The following is a 15,720-nucleotide window of genomic DNA, read 5'->3' as shown; positions in this document are numbered from 1 at the left end:
GAAATCATTCTATGCTGATTTATTATCGATGTTGGAAACAGTTGTGCTGCTTAATTTTTTTAATAACCTGTAATACTTTGTAACGTAATGATTATTTGATGAATAAAAAGAAAAGAAAAATAAATAAATAAAAACAGCAAATATTTAAAATAAATTAAAACAATATAAGTTCAAAAGATTGTGTTCAGTTATTTTTTTATTTTATTTATTTTTTAAAGAAATTAATACTTTTAATCAGCAAGGACGTGTTTAATTTATTAAAAAGGTGACAGTAAAGATTTAAATTGTTGGTAAAGATTTTCATTTTAAATAAATTGTGTTCTTTTATTTTTTTTATTTACCAATAAAACCTGAAAAGGTTCCCAAAAATATTAAGCAGCACAAGTTTCCAACATTGATAACAACCAAATATCAAATCAGCATATTAGAATGATTTCTGAATTATATTAAAATACAAAACCATATTTTTAATTGTAATAATTTTCTGTATTTCTTATCAAACAAATGCCAGCTTTATGAGCATGAGACTTATTTCAAAGACATAAAAAAAATATTAACGGTTCCAAACATTTGACCAGTACTGTACATTTTAAAAGTTAATAAATAAAACAATCAGTATTCACAAAGTTACAAATTATTTACACCCAAACAATTTTATACAAAAATAGATTTATTTTACTGAACAAAAACTATTAACACTATTTTATAGAGTCATTGCTACATATGTTACATTTAGTTATAGTAATAACTATAAATTATGCATAATTGCATAACCCTATAGTTACTACATGTATTTACTTAATACTACTCAGTCCCTACATGTAAAATTGCAGTGAAACAGACATCTTCAAATAAAGTGTAACCTAAAAAGAGTTCTGTTGAAATGTCTTTAAGAATTTTTGCCATTGACAAACCAACTGCGCCCAAAAGAAGAAAGTCAACTTATGTCGAATATCATCCAATTAATTGCACAGTACAGTAAACAATTACTTAAAAATATAAAGAAACCACTACAAAACAATAAAATATACATGTAGTTTATTTAAAAATTACAATTTTACACCATAATGTGTGAAATGTGTGGCAGTATGTCCAGAGGCTGCACAGTGAAACCAGATAAGTACTCTTGGTGATCTTAGCTTTTACATTGTTACACAGTGGACACTCCCCAAGTAACTTCTTAGGAAAAGGCACCAAAGCGGAGGCACTAAATGAGTAACTGTACATATTCAGTTTTTAAAAAAATGCATGTCTTAACTGCGACAGGGCACAAATATGTTAAAATATACATATGTATGCAATGTCATTGTGAGAGCAAGAAAATAAATGTTTTGAAAGGTAGTTACTATAATGCAAAGCGGAGTATAAAATTTGTTTTATATGTATATACATATACAGATGACCTTTGATGCAATTTTTAGTGAATTTCAAGTTTGAAATGATATTACAAAAGGATTAATCACAACAGATAACACAAAATACATCTTATAAACATAGTAGGGCAAAGGCAAACAGCCCATTATTGAGCTTGTCTCAAAATGGAAGTGTTATATATTAGGAATCTCATTAGCAATTTTTTCTTAATCTACCCTATATGACCATGTTCAAGTGTCGGTTTCTGCAAATGAAGTCCACCATCTTGGAAATCCAGTCTCTAAAGTAATCAGTTAACTTTTACTATGTAACTTTTTATATGTCCAAGTAGTGACACTGAGAAACTTTCAGGAAGTCTAAATAAAGTAGTTCAAAGCAGCTAAAACAACAAATTAACACTTTAAAATTTAAACACCTAGAGTTGGGTTATGGTCATGTGTATGAATGGCCATGTTGTTTGCAAAAGGGCCATCAGGAACAAGTGTAGGAAGAAAAATCTTCTTGCTTGGTGGGCAAAAACATCTATTAAAGGAAAACACTGTAAAAATAAAATATATGTGGATATTATTAAAAGAGCTGTAACACATTTTGCTATAACATTTTCACCTAAATAGCTTGCATAAAGTTACTTCAAATTTAATACAATTGTTGGGACTCACCTCAGCTGAAACTGATAGCCAGGATAATGCATATTATTAAAATTAAAATAGCAAGGCATACTGCAATCGCTATCTTTTTCTGTGAAGAAAAAGAAGTGGTCATGATCACTGCTCAATGATTTAATGTTGTCATGTCAATAGACAAATAAATAAAACATTGACTCACCTTGCGCACTTTTTTTGACGTTTTTACAGCATCGGACGTCTCGGCAACAGCCTTTTCCACGTAGTTATGGGAGCTCTTAATGTTCTCCTCGATGCGGTCCACCATCTCACCCTGGACAAAACAATTTCATTTCTATTAAAATACAGATTTAAAGTAAAACCACACATTAATTAAACATCACTGCTTATAAAATGATAGGATGTGATGGATTTTAATTTGCTAGATTGCTGCATATATGGAATGTACTAAATAAAACCAGTGTGTTGATCTCACCTGCGCTTCCACCTCCATTGCAAGGTACTGAAACATGTCATGTAGTTCTTTGATGCTTCTCTCCAGTTTGATGATCTCATCATGCCTCGACTCGATCTCGTTCAAAGCCTGCCTGGTAGCTTTAGCATCATTCAAAATCTGGAAGAAAGATTTGATTTTACACCAGGGTTCATACATGGCTCGTGTTGTAAAACAGGATTTTTCACATGATCACACATCATGTGTACTGCTAAGTTGCCAGTCACCGCCACCATTTTTGATCATTAATTTAACACAATGTTCATAATATTATGAAGTAATATTAGGCAGCTTTGATTTATGCATATGATTACATATCCTGTCGTTTGTTTCTGCTTGTGTTTTGATCCGGATTTAAAGGTGCAGCGTGTAATATTTATGAGGATCTATTGACAGAAATGCAATATAATAGGTCCTTCTCAAAAAAATAGCATATTGTGATAAAGTTAATTATTTTCCATAATGATACAAATTTCATTCATTTTAGATTCATTGCACACCAACTGAAATATTTCAGGTCTTTTATTGATTTAATACGGATGATTTTGGCATACAGCTCATGAAAACCCAAAGTTTGGGTTTTCATGAGCTGTATGCCAAAATCTAAATCAACTAATTAACTCTAAACACCTGCAAAAGATTCCTGAGGCTTTTAAAAACTCCCAGCCTGGTTCTCAAAACCACAATCATGGGTAAGACTGCCGACCTGACTGCTGTCCAGAAGGCCATCATTGACACCCTCAAGCGAGAGGGTAAGACACAGAAAGAAATTTCTGAACGAATAGGCTGTTCCCAGAGTGCTGTATCAAGGCACCTCAGTGGGAAGTCTGTGGGAAGGAAAAAGTGTGGCAAAAAATGCTGCACAACTAGAAGAGGTGACCGGACCCTGATGAAGATTGTGGAGAAGGACCGATTCCAGACCTTGGGGGACCTGCGGAAGCAGTGGACTGAGTCCGGAGTAGAAACATCCAGAGCCACCGTGCACAGGCGTGTGCAGGAAATGGGCTACAGGTGCCGCATTCCCCAGGTCAAGACACTTTTGGGCTACAGAGAAGCAGCACTGGACTGTTGCTCAGTGGTCCAAAGTACCTTTTTCGGATGAAAGCTAATTTTGCATGTCATTCGGAAATCAAGGTGCCAGAGTCTGGAGGAAGACTGGGGAGAAGGAAATGCCAAAATGCCTGAAGTCCAGTGTCAAGTACCCACAGTCAGTGATGGTCTGGGGTGCCATATCAGCTGCTGGTGTTGGTCCACTGTGTTTTATCAAGGGCAGGGTCAATGCACCTTATCAGGAGATTTTGGAGCACTTCATGCTTCCATCTGCTAAAAAGCTTTATGAAGATGAAGATTTAGTTTTTCAGCACGACCTGGCACCTGCTCACAGTGCCGAAACCACTGGTAAATGGTTTACTGACCATGGTATTACTGTGCTCAATTGGCCTGCCAACTCTCCTGACCTGAACCCCATAGAGAATCTGTGGGATATTGTGAAGAGAAAGTTGAGAGACGCAAGACCCAAAACTCTGGATGAGCTTAAGGCCGCTATCGAAGCATCCTGGGCCTCCAGAACACCTCAGCAGTGCAACAGGCTGATCGCCTCCATGCCACGCCGCATTGAAGCAGTCATTTCTGCAAAAGGATTCCTGACCAAGTATTGAGTGCATAACTGAACATAATTATTTGAAGGTTGACTTTTCTTTAATGGTCGGATGAAATATGCTAATTTTTTTAGATAAGTAATAGATAGTAAAGTAATAGATAGTAATAAGTTTAGATAGTAATTTTGGGTTTTCATGAGCTGTATGCCAAAATCATCAGTATTAAAACAATAAAAGACCTGAAATATTTCAGTTGGTGTGCAATGAATCTAAAATATATGAAAGTTTAATTTGTATCATTAGATTATGGAAAATTAATGAACTTTATCACAATATGCTAATTTTTTTTTAGAAGGACCTGTACATAATAGGAGGTGAAAAACTGTCTCGCGTCATATTGTCTTGACGCAGTGTGAGGGTGAAGTTAGATAACTAACTGTGCCCCAATTTGCCTAAAAATGCAAAAAATGTGTGCTCTTTTTTGTGAAGAAAAAGTACATATATTTTCGAGTGTGTAGCAGAATAGGCTATGCAAGCTTTGGGATATACTACTTCATCATCTTGAACGAATGCTTAGTCGCGTGCATCCTGTCACCATTGCATCCTGCCCTGTCAATCATCGTCAGTTAAAATCCTCTGTATCGGAGAGAAATGTACTGTAGTAGGTAGTAGCACGTTTAATCTGCCTCTCATGGGTCTTTAACCCCTTAACTGTCACCCCCCTTTTTGAGAATAGTCATGAAAATGCACTATCCAAACTTAAAGGTCCGTAATTCATGAATGCTTTGGAATATCGACTTAAGTTTTGATTTAAAGATGGCAATCAGCAGATTATTGCTGAAGTGAAAGCATTTCAAAATATAAAATAATAGAAATGTTATGGAAGTTTAAATTTATTGAAAATGAAAAATACAGTAATAAATATTTTTTATTTTATATAAAATAAATATTTTACAAAAAATGTTTAACCCTAAAATTACTATGAAATCAAAGCTAAGCATATGTCTAACCAAATTGTGTTCCAAATTTGAAGTTGATTTCACAAAAATTGAAGTCCTTTTTGTTTAGGCGCTATACCAAAAATAGCCACCGGGTGTCATTCAATTTTCATTGATTGTTTATTTGATGTATTTTCCTGTAAATTTCTGTCCAAATATCACTTCCATCATAAAAATGATGTTTGGTCAAGATAAGAAAAGATTTTCATTATAATGTAGTTAAAGGTTACAACTGCTGTTATGATGTAGATTATTTGTTTTTGAGGGGCACTCTCGTCATAAATTACTATTTTATTGTCATGTAATTTTTAATCATAAAACAATGGACACGAATCTCTTCAGGAGTGTTAGACCTTTCCAACAATATATAGTTTGTCATGATTACATTAGGATTTAAGTGAAATATAGTGAAGTAAATGTAGGCGTCCCATATACGGGACGGTGACAGTTAAGGGGTTTTAATGCAGAGACTCTCCTTGTGTGTTTGCATTTATATTTTTAAATATAACGATGCATTTAAAAGTTAAAGTTAATTAATTTGTAGTTATAATTAAATCCAAGACCTGTTGGAAAAACTTCTATTTTAAAATGCGTGTTCAGCCTCCCCTCTCCCTTTTCACAGAGTATAGACTATCGCAAAATTTAAAATGAAAGTAAACGGGAGTGCGCATTTAAACACGATTTCAATAGGCCCACATTGCTTCTGTATGAAAGCTTGCTAAGGCATGGGAATATTTCTCAAGTCAATATGAAAGCTATCTGTGTAGTTAATCATCTCTTAGTTCTGTATCATGCTTGAAGAAAATGTGGTCTCCATTTGCACTTTGAATATTGAGAATATTGATTAGTTTGATTATGGTTCAGTGCATATAATGGTTCAGTGGTATCATGTGCAGTTCTAAGGTCTGAAGAGACAATCAAAAAAAGAAGCCAGTGAGTTGAGTTTGTGCAGAACCTTTAGTGCTTGAGTATTGTTGTCTTTTATGGCATATGATAATTCATACTAAGAAAGCAGAACTGAAATACAAGATGATGAGTTAAAACATTAAGTGCAACTGCAAAAAAAATTTTTAGTGATGTATTTCAACATTGAAGATTTCTTAAAAATACTTTGTAAAAAAATCTCGTCTTGTCTTGTTCTTGTGAATCGTCTCGTGAAATAAGTGTCTCGTCACACCCCTAACACAGAACCATGTTTTGAGTGGTGTATAAAGACCTTACATAATGAACAGTTATGTTTTTATTACCTAAGAAGGAGCCGTTTCAATCTCCATACACCGCAGGTCCCCTTACAGTGAAGTCACCATTTTGCACCGTCATGTTTCTTTAGTAGCCCTAAACGAACAAACTACTCTACAGAGCGCTAGCTCTGACAACATCTCAGACGACGACATCTTTATCCTGTTTCAGCCACCGTAGCTTCTCTACATGGGTCGAAATGGTGGGATGAGCAGTGGGCGGTTGCAATTCGCAACCTCACCGTTAGATACTGCTAAAATTTACACAGTACACCTTTAAGTAAATATATCTTCAAACATACGGAGAAAGACAATTTGGTAAATTTTTACAATACAATCTCAGTGTAGGATGTGTATGTAGCGTGATGGGGGTCAGTTAGGTCAAAACTTTGGTAGGGTGGGCCCTATTTTTAAAATACGCTTAGGGCCCCCAAAATGTTAGAGCCAGCATTGATCATGTGACATACAGGACAGAATAATGAAATGTTTTGTGTTGTTGATGCTTCAAAAAGGGAGGAAGGGTTCTAGAAAACTGAATACATGAGCTGGAAGTCAAGAATGACAGTAATCAAAAGTCTAAAAGGGAAGAGGAAATCTAAAAAATAAAAAAAGGAGGTACTGAAAATTAGACATTTACTTCTACAATGCTTTTAATGATGTTGAAAACCCAGATTTCTTAATGTGTAAAAAGAAGTAATAACATCTAAAGATACTTTATGTCCAAATGTGACCTTCAACTGTAGGTCTCACATTGCCTATTATTTGTTGTTTTTTACCACTAGAAGGGTCAGGAAACAGGAAAATTCCACTGAAATGTTCACCAGGGACGTCATTAGGCCTATTTTAGGGGGGCTGAATCTACCCCAAAATGTTCCTAAGCCCCCAAAAGTATAATAACAACAACAATAACAATTTGATTTATCAATAACCGTATCCTCATTCATATTTAGACGCAACAAATTATATATATCCAGCTACCAAAAGTAGCCGAAAAGTCAGAAGTTGGACAGAAGTACAGAGAGTCGTTGTGCTATCATTATGATACTGCACCGCACCGTCTTGTTGCATTGTTGTGAACTGTGGCAGCTTTCAAAGCGTTTTCGGAGCATGTTAACGGATTACAGCCTTTACACTACATGCGGACGCTGCCCGGCGAACCGTTCCAGGAGCGGTGAGTAGAGAGCGGTGCGGCGATCATTTCTGCACCGAGGCTATTTTTTGCTGTGCTGGATGAGCTGAATTAAAGTGACAGCGCAATGTCCGCATTAAAATAAACATGTATTGAAGCGAAAATCTAGTAATTTCACCAGAGACGCATATAATTTAAATATTATTTATAAAACTACTGTTTTAAAGTCATCATGAGATTTTTTGTCTCTGGTAAAGCAAGGAAAACAACATCATAGCTAAATAAGGAGACATAATGGATCCATAATTGCACTCATCCTTCCTCCTTTCTTGGAGGTGGAAAAACAAAGTTCTTTATGACCTGTTGGATTTCTTGTATAAAAATAAATAAATAAATAAAATAAAATAAATATTTCAAAAATAAAAAACAAGGTTTTTTGTCTATTGTCATGTTTGTGATTTTTAACATTGACTATAACATACGTTTAAATGTTTTTCCACATATATCTAAAGTCTACATAAATATAAAGGAATTGGAATAAAGGAATTGAAGAAAACGTTGTTTATTTTAGTGACTTTAAACGTGTTATGAAAGAGTGTATACAAGAGAATTGCAATAATGACAATTAAGCCATGTTCAGTAGCCTAACAACTTTTAAATTTGAAATAAAAATAATGAATAAATGCTGTGTTTGTGGTATACAGCTGCGGATCAGTTGCGCACTGAAAACCCGGCAAATGTGAAAGCACAACAGGGCGCGCTGCAACTTTAGTTCTGGACTCGCATTTGGTGAAAGAAAGATTGGTAAGTGTCATGAATCATGATACAGAGTGAAATTATAAGTTGCTTTTAATTACCTGCTTACCTTTAGTTACGTTTTATTTGGTTTGCTATGGAAAACTGTAGTCTAGCTAGAGTGAACAAGCAAAATACAAGATTTTGCCAACGCAAGTTACAAATACCCTGGGGCTAAGCCCCCCTGTCTTCCAATCCTAGTGACGTCCCTGATGTTCACATTTGCTATAAACGATTATTTCACTAAATTGCTAGATACAGGTTTATCAACTTAATCAAAAACAAGAAATAACATCAACTGAATTTCATATGGAACTGTTCCTAAATGGATCTTACCAAAACTAAATATCCATTCCAAAGAAAGCAAAAGAGAAGATTTGAAATGTGACATTAAGTCATTCAAAATAATATCACTTTGCTGTAGAACTGTTTTCTTGAGGTAATTGTAGAAAATAACAACACAACACAACACAACACAAAACGACACACAGCACTAAATAGCACACTCACATTTTGTGTGAAAACATCTGTTTGTCCGCTCTCAAGCATTGATTCCAGTTCTTCATCGGTCACATTGTTACCAGCTGAAAGAGAAACCAGATTCACATTAGTATTCATTTTGCAGAAATAATGCATATGAAAGCATAAAATGCTAACTATTTGTTGTTTTATGTTGCACTGGCTGATATGGCAGTAGTCTTGAGTACCAAGCATTGTGGATTATACAAAAGAAAACTATACTATTAGCAACCTATGTGAGAATGTTAGTATTATCAGTTACATTCAGAAGTTAAACATGACAGAAAAAGCACATACTTATTTTGAGTTGTCTTTGTATCCTCTCCACATTTCTGTCTCTGTATTGGGCCTGAATTGTATTACAGCGACCCATCAATTCCAGAAATTCACGGGACAAAACACCATGCTTTTAAAAGATGTTGAGAAAAAAAGAGAAGAGACAATTATTCTGTGCCAAAACAACAGTTTATGTTTTTTTATATATAAAAATGTAATACAGATTTAAAGTAACTAACCTGAGTTCGCCGCATTCTCACATTTATTGGAATATATTTGTCTTCACCTTCAGCTTTTTTAGGTTCGATGCCTGTGACATAAAAGTATTGTTTGGTTTTTCACATCCAGTAGGTCCAGCGGAAAAAGTTCCAACAACCGCCTGTTTATTTATAAGTCTTACTTTTTAGCTTCCTTTGGATCTGGCTAGCCATGCCTTTGATGTCTTCTCTGAGGGACTGAAGTTCCTTTTTCATATCTATGGGTTAAGTAACAATTTATTTTATAATTATTTATTTAAAAATAAATAAAAGGGTTGAAAATCCTGAATAACATGTTGATAAAAAAAATAAAAATGGTATTATTACCTAAACACCATTTGAAATTAAAGAAAAAAAGTCATCTTGAACATAGTGTAGGATGATAAAACTTAAACTGGACAAAACTCCATGGAGAACCATGAATTTTATTTCATATAAATGTGTTTAATATAATAGAAATACCCAAATCTAAGCTAAGCTACTCACTGTCGTCTGGAATTGGTTCTCCTAACACTGTTTTCTGTTTGTTCTCTAATTCAGACACTCTCTTCTTAATAGTTTCAAGCCCCTCTCGAATCTCCTGAACCTATACAGAGAAAAAAGGAGACAATAATATTCACTAATATTCATATAATATTCAATAAGTTTCACTCTGAGAACTTTGTAAGTACAAACCATACAGAATTCGATAAAATAAAAGTAATTTAATTGGAGGTAGTGACTCATTTCTAGAGTTATTTACAAAAAGAACAAGCTTCTTTTCTGCAGTTCCCTATATTACAAGATGCAGTAATACTTCCAATAAAAGATCAAATGTGCTTTGATCAAACAAGCGACCAAAATGAACCTTTTTGAAGAAAGCCTCATTTTCTTTCTCTTCATTTGCTGAGCTCCCAGATCCAGGCTTTATCATGGGAGTGCTTTCGCCATCTTCGTCTGGGGCATCAGGAGTCTAATAAGATACATTACATAGTTATTTCTTTAAAATATTTATTTATAAACTATATAATTTGTTAACTCTTATTATTTCAATATAAGAAAAATGAGGAGAAACGGTTCTAAACGGATGTGATGTTATACTATTCTTTCTGAAAGTGTGACAAATCCAACGTTAAAGTGCTAATAATAATTTAAAATGGGTGCCATTCTGAATATGTTCTTGGGAAACAATTCACTTAATCAACTACAAACATTCATTGTTGCTAGTGTGTATGTAACGTTAGGCTAAATAAAGTCGCACCCCAACTATACTGCAAGATAGATTGCAGTGCAGGTTGTTAGCATTTAGTAAGTAAAATTTGACTTATATTTTCAATGCTCGGGATAAAGATATATCAAGTCACATAACAGCAGGTTGCGAACCGTGAAAATGTGAGTAAACAAATCTCAGTTCTTGCGGTGGGTACACTATCCTCGGGCAGTCGGGCTAGCCCGTTAGCTCGTTAGCCGGTTTCCTGAGTGCACTGCCCTACTTTGTACTCACATTGCCCAGTTCTTTGGTCCGGTCCCGCATTTTCGGTGTATCTTAAATCCAACTCAGATGAAAAGTTCCTGTGTTAACAGGCGTTGCTCATCTGTCTGCAAACTGAAAATCGCAACAAAAAATGCTCAAATCCAAAAAGAGGGAGTTTCCATTCAAAGTCACATTTCACACCACAGTCAACTTCCACAAATAACTTTCAGAGCAAGGTGTGTTGATGGGTGCCCGAATGATACTATTTAAATAATATGGATAAACTTCAGCTGTCCTTAGCGTTCAACACGGGTCGATGCAGTTGCATAGGAATTTGTCATGCTCTTCTTCTATTTTAGTTTGCAGACGTATGAAAAATAATCAAGGCCTTTACTGCCCCCTATTGGGAAAACATGCTAGCATGGTTACAATATTTACACTACTGTTGTCACATCAAATATCTCAAAAAAGAAAGTAAAATAATCATTTCTGTGATTGACAAAAGAAGTCAATGTTACAAAGAGTAACTGCATAATAACAATCCATTCTTTATTTAACAAGGAATATTTTGTTTTCATGTAAACAAAGAAACAAACAGAGAAGTAAAAAATAATTAAATATTAACACAAATAATAATAAAAAAAAATTAAATTTCAACGTACTAATTGTAGAAGTGAGTGGGGCACAACCTAATGCGGGGCTAGTTGTAACATGTTTTAACACACACGCAAGCATGACGAAACTTTGTATTTACTAGCTGCCATATCAATACTATATAGAGAGAAAAAATGCACCAAAATTAAAACATCTTTGTAAGATATCACTGAACATTTATTTAAAGCAGCAGTCCGTAACTTTTTGCGCAATAGCGGTCAATAAATAGAACTGTATGCGTCTTAGGGTGTTTCTGCAACTACGGGCACTTTTAAGTCCCAGCAGTGAAATTTTAGATTTATGCAAAAATTTGTCATATGATGCTTTATAAATATATTCACAGTGCCATTACACACCTTGACAAAAAATATAATTACTGAGTAATGTGATTTAATATAATATTATGAAGCGTTTATAGCTCAAAACACCATTTTTGTTAGTGTCCCACACCTGTGGTCTCAATGTTGAGATACATAACATAAGCTAATTGAATTAAAATGTGATATTATTTCAAATGGACTTGTTTAATATACAAATTCATTTAAATCATCTTAAAAATTTTTGTATTATTTACTGATCATTTTTATGATTTTTTTAACTAAATGTGCCTGTCCCACACTTTTGAGTCCTTACCGCAACAATGAAAAAAAACTTTTATTATGATATGTCATCAAACACAAACAAGTCTAGTTTTTATGGAAATAGAAATTATCACTTGAGCACATTGCTGACAGACTGGGCCACCACACTACCTCGCTCAGAAGATGCCAAAAAAATAAGGTAAACATTATCTTTTCTGCTCTAGTATTTATTGTGCGTCCTTACCATTCAGCTTAATAACTGTGTATTTTGGACTACATTTTAAAAATAAATGTATATTACTGTTGAATTATTGTATATTAAGATGCTAAGAGTCAAAACTAATGTAGTAGGCCTTGCTAGCTGCAATTAGCTAAAATATTAGCAAAAATGTCATTACTGCAACATGTCTTTACCGCAGCAAATTTAGGTGTTGCGGTAAAGACCTTGTGTCGCGGTACAGACAAATTCAAGGTTTACTTTACATTCTTTTTAAATTAAATGACAGTATTAGTACTGAAGTATGTATATATATATATATATATATATATATATATATATATATATATATATATATATATATATATATATATATATATTATAGTAGGTACGAAAAGTATTTGTTATATTGCAGCCATTTGCTAAAAGAATTTAAGTTCATTTTTTTCTCATTAATGTACACACAGCACCCCATTTTGACAGAAAAGACAGAATTGTTGACATTTTTGGAGATTTAAAAAAAAAAAAATCAAAACTGAAATATCACATGGTCCTAAGTATTCAGAGCCTTTGCTGTGATACTCCGTTTAACTCAGGTGCTGTCCATTTCTTCTGATCATCCTTGAGATGGTTCTACACCTTCATTTGAGTCCAGCTGTGTTTGATTATAGTGATTGGACTTCATTAGGAAAGCCACACACCTGTCTATATCAGACCTTACAGCTCACGGTGCATGTCAGAGCAAATGAAAATCATGAAGCCAAAGGAACAGCCTCAGAGACAGAATTGTGGCAAGGCACAGATCTGACCAAGGTTACAAAAACATTTCTGCTCCACTTAAGGTTCCTAAAAGCATTGTGGCCTCCATAATCCCTAAATGCAAGACGTTTGGGATGACCAGAATCCTTCCTAGAGATGGCCGTCTGGCCAAACTGAGCTATCGGGGAGAAGAGCCTGGGTGATAGAGGTAAAGAAGAACCCAAAGATCACTGTGGCTGAGCTCCAGAGATGCAGAGGTGGGAGAAAAGTCAACCATCACTGCAGCCCTCCACCAGTCTGGGCTTTATGGTAGAGTGGCCGACGGAAGCCTCTCCTCAGTGCAAGACACATGAAAGTTTGCATGGAGTTTGCTAAAAAAACACCTAAAGGACTCCAAGATGGTGAGAAATAAGGATTCTCTGGTCTGATGAGACCAAGATAGAACTTTTTGGCCTTAATTCTAAGAGATATGTGTGGAGAAAAATATCCCCAGCATGTTGGTGGCAGCATCATGCTGTGGGGGAGTTTTTCAGCTGCAGGGACAGGACGATTGGTCGCAATCAAGGGAAAGATGAATGCGCCCAAGTACAGGGATATCCTGGACGAAAACCTTCTCCAGAGTGCTCAAGACCTCAGACTGAGCCGAAGGTTCACCTTCCAACAAAACAATGATCCTTAAAATGTTCTTGAATGGCCCATCCAGAGCCCTGACTTAAACCCAATTGAGCATCTCTGGAGAGACCTCATAATTGCTGTCCACCAACATTTACCATCCAACCTGACAGAACTGGAGAGAAAGTTGTGTACATTAATGAGAAAAATTTTAGTGGTGAGATGTTGTTAGTGCTATGGGTTTGTGTTTGTATATTTTATTACTAAAGGTTTGTGCAGCATCAACTTTAGGAGACAATGTTTTTAAAGCAGTTAAAAGAGTTAATTAAAAGAGTTATTTAGTAGCAGTTTTGCAGTATCTTGCATGCAATACCTGTTTCTTTTACTGTTGTTCTTTAGCCTGTTTTTGATTCCGTGGCACTTTAACATTGTGTCCTTACCGACACAAGATGTCATTACCGCAGCACTGCTCTATTTCTATTTTTTTCAGATTTTCATTTGGAAAAAAAAATATTTTAACACTTAAGCTGACATGATTTACACATTGAAATTGCAAAATCTGTCACAAAAAAAATAAATGTTAAATTTTGTGCGTATGGAAACAATTGACATCTAAGGTTACTGTAAATTTTTTACATGGCATAGAAAAAAACATAAAATTACCTATTTTCTATATTTTTATTTTTATTTTAGTATTTACAAAACTGCATAAAATTTGAAAAAGCTATTTAAATATGATCCTTTTTTATAAAAACAAATAAAGGAAAATGTATGAAATGAACGTTATTGTAACGTTGCGGTATGGACACTTTTTAAGAAGATGACCCAAAAAACATAACAAATAAACATGTTCCAGATTAAAATCTTAACGACTACATTACATTTTGTGTACATTGTTATATGTATTACAGACCATGATGGTTAAAATGTAAATTCAAAAAGTAAATAAAAATTGGGATAGTCAAAAGTGCCCGTAGTTGCAGAAACACCCCTTAAGGAAGAAGCCGGAGCTACTTCTCTGTTTAAAAGGTAACTCAACCCCTCACAGCCTAACTCTATGGGATTACTATTCTGCCACAATTCTGCGTGCAGGGAGTCTTGTGAGAGGTTGTTAAGCCAGCCTATCAGAATTTAGCAGTCTCATTTCTGATTGGCTGGAATTATGTCATATTGTAAGGTTGAGTTGTGTTGACCAAGCGAGCTGTCGAGCAGTCAGAGCGGGTATTGGAACGCAAGCAAACGAGACGTTGCACATGTGAAATATAACATTGGCGGTGGAAAATAAGCTTATCTTAAATGCAAAATCGATTTTCGTTAGCTTGAAATACTTTCTTATTTGTGAGTCGAACATTTCTCTGCAAAACTCAGTTCACGCGCGAGCGAAATGCCCTTTTGCGCGCTTAAAATATCATCTTGCGCGAGCAGAATTGTGGCAGAATGGTAACCCCATAAACTCCATCCACTGGACTGTGCTCCTCCACAGCGATTCCTACCGGACTGGTCTGAAATAGTGCCAATATAAACACTTATTGTAAGTGTGTACCATAATGTAAATCTTGAACACACAAAAAAGTTATGGACAGCAGCTTTAACTATAGCAAATGTAAATGTTTTACTTGTTACTTTTTCATCACTCTCTCTCTCTCTCTCTCTCTCTCTCTCTCTCTCTCTCTCTCTCTCTCTCTTTGTTTTTGTTTAAAATTAGACCAATTTGATATTATTTTAATCTTATATCTGTTATTTAACTATTTTAATAGCTTTTTAATGCTTAAAGCTACACTGTGATATTTTCCCCCATCTAGCGGTGTAAAGGTATATGACCATCCAGTGTATAATAGTTTCTGTTCCTCTCAATTCTGATTTCGTTTTAACTCCTACGGTGGCCGATTTAGTCCAAGATTAACATGGCAATCCCGCTCTTCACATTCAACACGGTACCATCGAGTGTTAAAACGTGAAAGGCTAAGCTTGAATTTATGGGTATGTCCCTCTTTGGCTAATGTACTTTCAAGATGGAGGGGCAACATGGCGACTGCCATCTGAACCCCTCACCCGTATGTATTTTCAATGGCATATTATAAACTTACGAGAATACTTTATTACTTGAAATAAGTAAATATACACTAATGAGCACATATATTTAT

The 15,720-nt window shown here is 34.9% G+C and overlaps 1 protein-coding gene across 1 annotated transcript; it reads right to left on the bottom strand.

Moving 5' to 3' along the window:
* Positions 1 to 1,021: 1,021 nt before the first annotated feature.
* On the bottom strand, positions 1,022 to 11,098 carry stx4 (syntaxin 4). The gene is made up of 11 exons (XM_067430593.1): positions 10,784 to 11,098; positions 10,148 to 10,252; positions 9,787 to 9,886; positions 9,444 to 9,518; positions 9,283 to 9,353; positions 9,065 to 9,173; positions 8,759 to 8,832; positions 2,473 to 2,610; positions 2,200 to 2,310; positions 2,034 to 2,112; positions 1,022 to 1,912 (listed from the first exon to the last, which is right to left on the bottom strand). The coding sequence occupies exons 1-10, from the start codon at positions 10,811 to 10,813 to the stop codon at positions 2,035 to 2,037; spliced, it is 891 nt and encodes a 296-aa protein (XP_067286694.1). The 5' UTR covers positions 10,814 to 11,098; the 3' UTR covers positions 1,022 to 1,912; position 2,034.
* Positions 11,099 to 15,720: the final 4,622 nt, after the last annotated feature.

This window comes from Pseudorasbora parva, chromosome 21 (genome assembly GCF_024679245.1).
Source record: "Pseudorasbora parva isolate DD20220531a chromosome 21, ASM2467924v1, whole genome shotgun sequence".
In the NCBI taxonomy this organism is placed as follows: domain Eukaryota; kingdom Metazoa; phylum Chordata; class Actinopteri; order Cypriniformes; family Gobionidae; genus Pseudorasbora; species Pseudorasbora parva.
This window is presented reverse-complemented; position numbering and strand designations above follow the sequence as displayed.